General features: G+C 39.9%; 1 protein-coding gene across 1 annotated transcript in view; it reads left to right on the top strand.

Moving 5' to 3' along the window:
• Positions 1-1,744: 1,744 nt before the first annotated feature.
• The window catches only part of LOC137884038 (integrin alpha-3-like), a 29,363-nt gene continuing 19,638 nt past the window's right edge, over positions 1,745-11,469 (top strand). Inside the window, exons 1-9 of the mRNA XM_068725685.1 lie at positions 1,745-1,965; positions 3,221-3,390; positions 6,249-6,376; positions 8,279-8,364; positions 9,516-9,652; positions 9,727-9,833; positions 10,419-10,511; positions 10,633-10,692; positions 10,886-11,039. Of these exons, the coding sequence (XP_068581786.1) occupies positions 1,795-1,965; positions 3,221-3,390; positions 6,249-6,376; positions 8,279-8,364; positions 9,516-9,652; positions 9,727-9,833; positions 10,419-10,511; positions 10,633-10,692; positions 10,886-11,039 (1,106 nt within the window). The 5' untranslated portion in view covers positions 1,745-1,794. The remainder of the gene's footprint in view (positions 1,966-3,220; positions 3,391-6,248; positions 6,377-8,278; positions 8,365-9,515; positions 9,653-9,726; positions 9,834-10,418; positions 10,512-10,632; positions 10,693-10,885; positions 11,040-11,469) is intronic.

Raw genomic sequence — 11,469 nt, 5'->3', positions numbered from 1 at the left:
GATGCAAAACACGCTTGACTGTGGACACTGACACCTGTGTTCCAGCAGCTTCTAATTCTTGGCAGATCTGCTTTTTGGTGGTTCTTGGTTGACTCTTCACCCTCCTGACCAATTTTCTCTCAGCAGCAGGTGATAGCTTGCGTTTTCTTCCTGATCGTGGCAGTGACAAAACAATGCCATGCACTTTATACTTACAAACAATTGTTTGCACTGTTGCTTTTGGGACCTGCAGCTGCTTTGAAATGGCTCCAAGTGACTTTCCTGACTTGTTCAAGTCAATGATTCGCTTTTTCAGATCCATGCTGAGCTCCTTTGACTTTCCCATTGTAGTGTTTGTGGACGTTTGTATCCAATGAGCCCCATTTAAATGGCCTCAGAGAAGTCACCAGCTGTAGTCACTCATAATCACTCACAAGAAGTTAAGAGGCCATGCTATGAAGCTCATTTCATTGACACAACTTTCTAAGTCACCAAAATTGCTAATTCATGTTGCTGTATGTATATTTTTGACCCAGCAGATTTTGTCACTTTTTCTGTTAACCCATAATAAAGTCATGAAAGAACCAAACTTCATGAATGTTTTTTGTGACAAAGAAGTATCTGTTCCAATCACTCTATCAGAGAAAAATCAGAGTTGTAGAAATAACTGGAAACTCAAGAGAGCCATGACATTATGTTCTTTACAAGTGTATGTAAACTTTTGACCACAACTGTATTTTATATCCAGGAAACAACAACAACAATATTTGTGATCATTGTGACTGAAAATGACAAAACATGTCGCATCTTTTCTCACTTTTAAAATTATTTTTAGAATTTAGTTAGCGGTGTCCCTCGGTTGCCAGTGTTTATGCTAAGCTAGGCTAATCCCAGTCCTGTGGTGAACACAGATTCTTTAACCTGCTCAGGTGTTTCTGTCCTCAGGTACCTGTCGGCTTCACCAAACATCTGAAACGTCTGTTTCTGGACGTCTGTTTCTGGTTGCTTCTTGGACCTGTCGTCCAATCGGCTGTCTTCGTTGAACCCGGCGGCGCTCGGCGGTCTGAGAGCTCAAACCGACCTCACACACAACCCTGTAAGATGCAGGTGAGTTTAGTCTGTACAGGTGACATCAGTTAACCTTAGAATAACCGATGGAACTGAAACATTCAACTTTTAGTGTTTTTATGGTCAGAAGTAAGTTAGTTTGATTCTGTTTCTCTCATCTACAAATAAAACTAATACATTTACAAATTATTAGTTCCAAAGCTCCTTAATGTAACACAAAACAGTCCGATGACAAATACATCCCCAAAACAAAGTCAGCAACAGGTGAAGCGTGGAGAGACAATCTCCTCTCGCGTCACTTCCCCCCATCGCAATTTATACAAGCCAGGCAAAATAAAATAACAATAACAGACCCTCTTCATATCCTGTGTAATCACCACAGCCAACTGATAACATTCACAAGTACAATGCAGTGTAAAACCACTGCATAGGGTAGACCCCACATTAGGGTAAAAAGAGGTCGGGCCCTACAAAGGAGGAAAAAATGTGTGTGTGTGTGTGTGTGTGTGTGTGTGTGTGTGTGTGTGTGTGTGTGTGTGTGTGTGTGTGTGTGTGTGTGTGTCTGCCTGCCTGCCTGCCTGCCTGCGTGCGTGCGTGCCTGCGTGTGCAGTCAAACATTCACATTTACAAACACACAGATACATTAAAAGTGTGTGTAGAGAGAGAGACAATCAAGGTGCCCTCGCACGCCCGAACATCCAGAGTGTGTGTGTGTGTGTGTATGTGTGTGTGGGCGGAGAGAGAGACATGATTTCATTTGAGGGCGAGCGAGCACGACTGAGGAATGAGAATGAGAGAGAAAAACAGAGAGAGACAGAGGGAGGGAGGAGAGACAGAGAGAGAGAGAGACAGAGACAGATCAGTCGTCAGCAGACAGAGAAACGTTCATCTTTAATTCTTGTGACTGAGGAAGACGAGGTTTGACTTTTTTCTTCTTCTCTTTGCAGATTGTTTATGTTAAGATGACGTTCATATTTCTTCAGTTGTATTGGAACAAATACTGTCATGTTTTACTGAAGTACAAGTACCAACTTCAAAGTGTACAAATACTCTAAAAGTAAATATGTTGCAGTGTCTTATTTACTAACCATTTTATTTTGTTGAGGTGTTTTACATCTTTTATTATTGTTATTATATATAATCAATTGACGATTGATAATAATAATAATACCCATTGAGCCGGTATCTTTGTGTCTCAAGGCTGGTGGTTTGATCCCGTACTTGTGTTTTAATGATCGATTATTAATCATTAATATTGATGCATCAATGTGCAGCTGCTCCAGGTGGAGCCAGAATGAACTCAGCTGATGTTTTGTTTGTCAAGTCTGAATATTCAAACTATCTGCAAATAAATGCAGTGAAAAACTTGAGTACAAGTAGTTCAGTACTGGAGTAACTTTACTTATTAGCATTATTATTACCTATATTTACAGCATTTTATGCAAATACTAATGTTTTGAATGTTAACGTTCCGTATGTTAAAGTTCCAAATGTTAACATTCCGTATGTTAACGTTCCAAATGTTAACGTTACGTATGTTAACGTTCCAAATGTTAACGTTACGTATGTTAACGTTACGTATGTTAACGTTACGTATGTTAACGTTACGTATGTTAACGTTCCAAATGTTAACGTTACGTATGTTAACGTTACGTATGTTAACGTTCCAAATGTTGACTTTCCGTATGTTAAAGTTCCAAATGTTAACGTTCCAAATGTTGACGTTCCATATGTTAAAGTTCCAAATGTTAACGTTCCGTATGTTAACGTTACGTATGTTAAAGTTCCAAATGTCGACGTTCCGTATGTTAAAGTTCCAAATGTTAACGTTACATATGTTAACGTTCCAAATGTTAACGTTCCAAATGTTAAAGTTCCAAATGTCGACGTTCCGTATGTTAAAGTTTTAAAAAACGGTTCTCCTCTCTGAATGTGTTAACTTTACTAATTCACTAATCTCAGATCAGAGCGATCTAATCGCCCCTTGGTGCAGCCCAGTTAGTTTTTCTAGTTCCGTGGTTCTAGAGCTGGATGTAGTTTTGGGGACAGGGAACAGAAGAGAGTCCAGTAGAGGTCTCCGCCTGTCCTCATAGACCCAGGATTACGATATTGTAACCTTTGTGTAGTTCACCTGTCTGACACTGACATGCTGCTGCTGTTTCTGTCCTCTCAGGTGTGTGTCTCCATGGCGACAGATGTGTTTGTGTTGCTCAGCGCGTGGGTCGGTGCGTGTGCGGCGTTTAACCTCGACACGGCGTTCCCGCTGCTGAAGACGGGCGGAGACGGGAGTCTGTTTGGACTGTCTGTCGCTCTGCACCAAGACCTGAAGAGAGACAGCTACCTGTGAGTGTACACCTGTCTGTCTGTCACCTGTCTGTCTCTGTGCTGTGTCCTCAGGTGAGTCCAGGTAAGTGGTTTTGTGTTGTTTTTTTAATTATATTATATTTATCCCGTTTAACCCATCCCTGTATCAGGGAGCAGTGGGCTGCCCATGACAGGCGCCCGGGGACTTCATGTTAGAGACAATAATATATAATATATAATGTATAATATGTAATATGTAATATATAATATATGATATATATTGTGTAATATATAATATATAATATGTAATATGTAATATATAATATGTAATATATAATATGTAATATATAATATATAATATATAATATGTAATATATAATATGTAATATGTAATATATAATATGTAATATATAATAGAACCAACCAAAACCCTGTCAGTGTAATAATGTGGAGCATCAGGAGCTCCTTTACGCTGCTACACAGGAGGAATCCACACACACACACACTTTCACTCTCTCTCACACGCACACACACACACACACACACACAGTCAGGTGAATGCCCTGCAGTGTTAATAATGTGTTTGGAATCTCCTGAAGACTCAGAACACATCAGCTACAGAGTGTGTGTGGGGGGGGGTTGCAGCAGGCTACAATAACTGACTTCCTGTTGCCCCCCCCCCCTCATCTGAAACCTTCAGGTCCAGAATGTGGAGGTCACTCAGAGGTCACCCAGCTGTCTGTCTCTACAGTCACCATGACAACCGTCTCTTTATGGTCTCTAATGGGATTGTCTGCTAATGGACCACACATGCACGCAGATACACACACATACACACACACACACTAACACACTCACACACACAGACACATAGACAGACAGAGAGACAGACAGTAATGTCATGTGGGGTGGTGTAAGGTAATTAACAAAAACAGGTAAAAATCACAAAGGTTCCCAGAAAAAGGTGAAAAGTTTAATTATTCTTTTATAAACTCAGGTTTACTCTCTTTATCAAAATCAAAAGTCCAAAACAAAGAAAAGTGTCCCAGAGGAAATAATGGTTCGTTAAACTGAACTGCCCGAAGACGTCTCAATATACACACACCAATATTAGTATCTTCTCTCTTTTCTGCATTTTAGATTCATACTCCTGGATTGAATCTTGTATTCGTGATGGACAGTCCACAAATGTCTCCCGTCATTTCTGTATTGGAGATATACATCTTTGTTTGAGAAGCCTTTGGAAATGATGGGAGCTAACGCTCCGGGACTGGGTGGGGGAGAGGGGGGGGGGACGGGGACGGGGACGTAATCATAATGTGACTGAAATATCTCCAAGTCGTGTGTGTGTGTGTGTGTGTGTGTGTGTGTGTGTGTGTGTGTGTGTGTGTGTGTGTCTCAGTGTCTCTGTGTGTTCATCAACAGCACTAATGAGCTAATTAGGAGGGGTTAGATTATACAGGGATTTTCAACAAAACTACCTGTCAAACTCCTGCCCTTTATACCAAAACCATGAGTCCAATCAACAATTTAGAGGGATAAGACTCTGCCGAACGCTCTGTTATGTTTGTGCTCTGTGGTGTTAAAAATGTGAGCTCCAGAGCAAAATACAAAACTGGTACCGTCTGCTTTCTTTGAGAAATTAGTGGTCTGATTTAACATGGCGTCTAATGGAGCAGTTGGTTGGAGTTCATGTTGCTCTGCGGCTCTTTGAGCAAAATGTGTAAGTCTGTTGGATTTCATAGACACTTGTGTGCAACAAGCACAACATATACAAGCTTTTTGGCCAAAAATGGTGTATGAAGAGTATAAATTGTGGGACTGGAGCAATTTGTTTGTAAAAATCACAGAAGATTTTCCTGCTCTGCTCCACTCTGACTGTGATGTCATCACTCTAGCACTTAACGAGCTGCGCAATACACACCCATTACAAAATCTGAAACGGACCCAAAATGTTCCTGAAACTTAATCTGTGACTTCATGAAAACTGTGCTAGCTATCAAAATGTCCATTTGGCTCAATAACGTCCAGCGTTTTGTCTACATTTTAAACTTTGGATCATTTTTTTACATTAAAGTATGGCTGGTCAATATGGGTCCAAAGTTATGTCTTTTTTTAGCTCTCTTCACGCCGAAACCCCATTCAAGTGAATGGAGCAATTTTGCTCAGTTTTTCTCGATTTTTGGGAAAGCCGCGGGGCGAATCTCTGAGAAAAATCAGAGCACACCATTCCTGATCAGGCCGCACGTTTTGATGTATTTTTTGTGCAGGTGTTCGCAACGCTCCTGGACGAGAAGCACGCCAAACTTTTGTACTTTCGCCCGGAAGATTATGATGATTAAGCCCGCAGGATTATAGTAGCACACTGAATAACCCAATTTAGAATGTCCTCGGTTTCACAGGCTACCTGTGAACTCACTCACTCACTCACTCATATGAAGGACACACTCACACACACACACACACACACACACACACACACACACACACACACACATTGCTCCACTGATTCCAGTCAGCCATCTGTGTTACTGGTTACTGAGACAGAATCAGCTGATTGTGTTACACGACTGTGAGATGAAACACAGAGTCCTCCGTCTGTCATTGTCTATTTTCTGTCCTTCGTGTGTGTGTGTGTGTGTGTGTGTGTGTGTGTCCTTCACACTGAGACATCTCTTCATTTATTACAACAGGAACAATCAGCTTTATGCAAACGAGCCTATGACGTCATCTGGCGCCTTTTAGCAACTTTCATTATTACAACTTCCTGTCTCACCTGTCTCGTCCTGTCTCTTTCTGTCTCACCTCTCTCTTTCTGTCTCACCTGTCCCGCCTGTCTCTTTCTGTCCCACCTCTCTCTTCCTGTCTCACCTGTCTCACCTGTCTCATGCTGTCAGGCTATTGGTCGGAGCTCCCAGGGAGAAGGCGGAGACTAATGTTCCAGCCAATCGAACGGGAGGAGTGTACAGCTGCCCGATCACCGCCGACCAATCGGAGTGCAGCAGGATGAAGCTCATAGACCCAGGTGAGACTCACATGTATTCAACCAGGAAATCACATGATGTCTTTCACAGGAGACTCACCGGGTCTTCACCGAGCCGACCACTAACCGTTAGCATACCAACCGCTAACCGTTAGCATACCGACCACCTACGTTAGCATACCGACCACCAACTGTTAGCATACAGACCGCCAACTATTAGCATACCGACCGCTAACTGTTAGCATTCCGACAGCTAAACGTCAGAAAGAGTCACACGGGTCATAGCCACAGCCTTGACAACAAAACATTTCTATGAACTATCTAGTGTCTAAATACAGTCTATATATTGTCTATATTCTGTCTGGTCTATATATGGTCTATATATGGTCTATATATTGTCTATATTTGGTCTATATATTGTCTATATATTGTCTATATACAGTCTATGTATTGTCTATATACAGTCTATGTATTGTCTATATACAGTCTATATATTGTCTTTATATTGTCTATATATGGTCTATATATTGTCTAAATATGGTCTATATATTGTCTATATACAGTCTATATTGTCATATATTGTCTATATATTGTCTATATATTGTCTATATATTGTCTAAATACAGTCAATATTTTGGCTAAATACAGTCTATATATTGTCTATATACAGACTATATTTTGTCTAAATACAGTCTATATACCGTCTATATATTGTCTATATACAGTCTATATATTGTCTATATATTGTCTATATACTGTATATATATTGTCTAAATATTGCCTAAATGCAGTCTATATATTGTCTAAATACAGTCTATATTTTGTCTAAATACAGTCTATATACCGTCTATATATTGTCTATATACAGTCTATATATTGTCTATATATTGTCTATATACTGTATATATATTGTCTAAATATTGCCTAAATGCAGTCTATATATTGTCTAAATACAGTCTATATTTTGTCTAAATACAGTCTATATACCGTCTATATATTGTCTATATACAGTCTATATATTGTCTATATATTGTCTATATACTGTATATATATTGTCTAAATATTGCCTAAATGCAGTCTATATATTGTCTAAATACAGTCTATACATTGTCTAAATACAGTCTATATATTGTCTATATACCGTCTATATATTGTCTAAATACAGTCTATATTTTGTCTAAATACAGTCTATATATTGTCTATATACGTCTATATGCCGTCTATATATTGTCTATATACAGTCTATATATTGTCTATATATTGTCTATATACTGTATATATATTGTCTAAATATTGCCTAAATGCAGTCTATATATTGCCTAAATACAGTCTATACATTGTCTAAATACAGTCTATATATTGTCTATATACCGTCTAAATATTGCCTAAATGCATTCTAAATATTGCCTAAATGCAGTCTATATATTGCCTAAATGCAGTCTATATATTGTCTAAATACAGTCTATATATTGTCTATATATTGTCTATATACTGTATATATATTGCCTAAATGCAGTCTATATATTGTCTAAATACAGTCTATATATTGTCTATATACCGTCTATATATTGTCTAAATACAGTCTATATATTGTCTAAATACAGTCTATATATTGTCTATATAACGAGGTATTTTGGTCAGATTTAATTTTTAAAGTTACGTTTTTGTCTTGTCTGTTTATTATTGCGTCGTCGTCACAGAACAAACAGCTGATGTTTAGTTTTCATTTCTCTGGTCGGAGCTTTTAGGTAAATAATGTCCACATCAGTTTTCAGCCCTGAGATGTTATCTCTCTCCTGGTGCATTATGGGTAGTCCATCCCTCAGGGAGAAGTGACAGCTGTTATCTGTTATCTGAAGTAACCACGACAGCAGCCCATCACAGTAGTTTATTTTGGATGTCTCTGCAGATAAATGACGTTCACAATGTGCCGTCCTTTTTCAGACCTGAATCTGTCTGAAGACCTGGTCGAGGACATGTGGTTGGGCGTCTCAGTGGCCAGTCAGGGCAGACCTGGGGGGAGGGTCCTGGTGAGTCGCTCTTCTTATTGGCTGATCAAGGTGTCACTGTTTTTAAACTGTTTCAAACCTTAATGAAGCTGGATCTGAATGTAGAGGGTTTATTCACCCAAAATACAAAACTGTAATCATTCACCTCCACTCAACTACATTCACCTCCATTCACCTCCACTCAACTACGTTCACCTCTATTCACCGCCACTCAACTACGTTCACCTCTATTCACCGCCACTCAACTACATTCACCTCTATTCACCTCCATTCAACTACATTCACTTCCATTCACCTCTTTTGACCTCTCTTCACCTCCATTCACCTCCACTCCAACTACATTCACCTCTATTCACCTCAATTAACTTCCATTCACCTTCACTCACCTCCATTCACCTCCACTCAACTACATTCATCTCCATTAACTTCCATTCACATTCACTCACCTCGATTTACCTCTTTTGACCTCTCCTCATCTCCAATCACCTCCATTCACCTCTTTTGACCTCTCTTTACCTCCAATCACCTCCATTCACCTCTTTTGACCTCTCTTTACCTCTATTCACCTCCACTCACCCCCACTCTCTTCCATTTACGTCCACTCCACTACATTCACCTCCACTCACCTCCATTTACCTCCATTCACCTCCACTCATCTCCATTCACTTCCAATCACCTCCATTAACTTCCATTCACCTCTATTCACCTTTATTCACCTCCACTCACGTCCATTCACCTCCATTCACCTCTATTCACCTCTACTCACCTCCATTCACCTACATTCTCCTCCACTCAGAATATGTTTGTTGACAGTTTTAGGTGAATTGTGATTTTTATTATTATTTATAGTTTTTTATAACCAGCGAACTAACTGAGTAATGACTAATGATTCAACTGATTATCTGCCACTAAATGCTCACTGATTAACCAACTAATTGGGTCACTAACTATCCAGTTAACGTACTGATGGATAGACTGTCTCACTGAATAACTAATTGACTACTTAACTTACTAGTCAACTGATTCATTAATAATAATAATCAAATTACTGAAATGATCATAACTAGCTGACTGATGAACTAGTTACAGTCTGTATACCCATCTAACTGACTGACTACCCAGTTAACTAGATAACTAACCCGTCTTCTTTCTTCCTCTCTCTCTCTCTCCAGGCGTGCGGTCATCGCTTCGTTAAGCTCTACGGCGCGTTCAGGCTCAGACACATGATTGGTCGTTGTTATCTCCGTGGAAACGACCTCCAGTACGACGTCACGGACGTCCACTGGCAAAACCCCGATCAGCCCTGCAGGTAGGTCACATGACGCGAGGGTCACGTGACGCAAGGTGTTTCCTGTCAGTGAACCTGTGCTTGTGTGTGTTTAGTCACCTGGGGGATGTCAGCGGTGAGGTCATGTGTAACATGGGGATCTCTGCCTCCATCACGAAGAATGAGGTCATCGTCGGCTCACCTGGAAGCTACGAATGGCAAGGTGACGCCTGTTCTTACCTGTGGGCGGAGTCTAGAGTCTGTGTTCAGTTATCAATAGGGTTGGGTACAGAAAACTGGTTCCTATACAACCGGTGCCTACCAGACCGAAACGCAACGCAGATTTCGGTGCTTCCTTTCGGTGCCTGAGCCGACTGAAATACGTTCGGTGCTTCCTTTCGGTGCCAAGGCAAATATGCTCATATTTCTGCAAAAGAATTGCTGAAGTTTATTTATATTTATTTAAGTATGCTGTAAACTGTTGTTAACAGTTAATATATTGTTCATAGTTTGAAGTTAAAAAGTTTGAAGCTGTAGTTTGAAGCCAAGTGTTTTGTATTTATTTATATTTATAGTATACTTCAAACAGTTAATATATTATTCAATTTGAAGAAAACAAATTGCCTTGGCAATAAAAAAAAAGCCTTTCTTTAATGTCGTCAATTGTTGTTTTGTGTGTTTGTTTTTTTAAAGTATCGGTTCAGGCACCGTTTAGGCACCGGTATCGGAAAAAACCCAAACGATACCCATCCCTAGCTATCTGTGTGTGTGTGTGTGTGTGTGTGTGTGTGTTTGTGTGTGTGTGTAGGAAACATCCACGTCTCCTGGATGAACCCTGACGTGGTTTTTGACACCCAGAGGAGCTCCTTCCCCAACATGCAGCGCAGGAATATTTATATCGGTGAACTGTACCTTAAATGTTCCTCCTCTTCATCATAATTTGTGTTTATGTGATGTATTATTGATTATTGATTTTGTGTGTGTGTGTGTGTGTGTGTGTGTGTGTGTGTGTGTCTTTACAGGATATTCTGTTGCTCAGGCTCGTCGTCTTCTCTCTCAGGATGATGAAACCATTGTAACAGGTGAGAACTGATCAACCACTGATGGACGGACTGATGGACGGACTGATTTACATATTGATTCACGTACTGATGGACATATTGATAGACGGATTGACGGACTGATTTACGTATTGATTGACGGACTGATAGACGGACTGATAGACGGACTGATTTACATATTGATTGACGTACTGACTCCTGTATTGAAAACCAGGAGCTCCTAAGGACAGTAAAGACGATGCTCGTGGCTCGGTGCTGCTGGCTGTGAAACGGGCCGACAAACTGCTGACTCAGCAGACTCTACGCGGCGAACAGATGGGCTCGTACTTTGGTAACGCCGTGGCAACCACCGACCTCGACAACGACGGGTAACAGAGGATTCACATGAGGTCACTTCCTGTTTGTCGTCTTCTTTCTGTGTTCCAACATCTGGAAACAACACAAACTCATTTTTGTGGAACGTTTCATACTGAACTCTTCAAAAAGGTTCATTCAGTGACTTTAGTTTCTGTAAATACGTCAACAAAAAGTCAAATTTCAAGGAATTATTGTTTAGCGTAAATATTAACTTCTCTTGTAAACCATTGAAGTACTTAATATGAAGTTATTATTACAGACTTGAAAAGAGTGTTTGATGATGATACACCACAGCTAAAGTCTAAAACACTTTAAATTAGATGTTTTTTCTTGAAACTTAGAGTTTAAAATGTGGAAATTTAGAGAGCTGTTCTTCAAAATAACCCAAAATATAATAAACATATAATATTTACTGGAGTCAGCAAATGATCCGTCCGGTCT

The sequence above is a fragment of the Cebidichthys violaceus genome, unplaced genomic scaffold, assembly GCF_023349555.1.
Source record: "Cebidichthys violaceus isolate CVI_PGR_0920_01 unplaced genomic scaffold, fCebVio1.0.p SCAF_36, whole genome shotgun sequence".
In the NCBI taxonomy this organism is placed as follows: domain Eukaryota; kingdom Metazoa; phylum Chordata; class Actinopteri; order Perciformes; family Stichaeidae; genus Cebidichthys; species Cebidichthys violaceus.
Note: the sequence above shows the minus strand (reverse complement) of the source record. Positions and strands in the feature narration are given on the sequence as shown.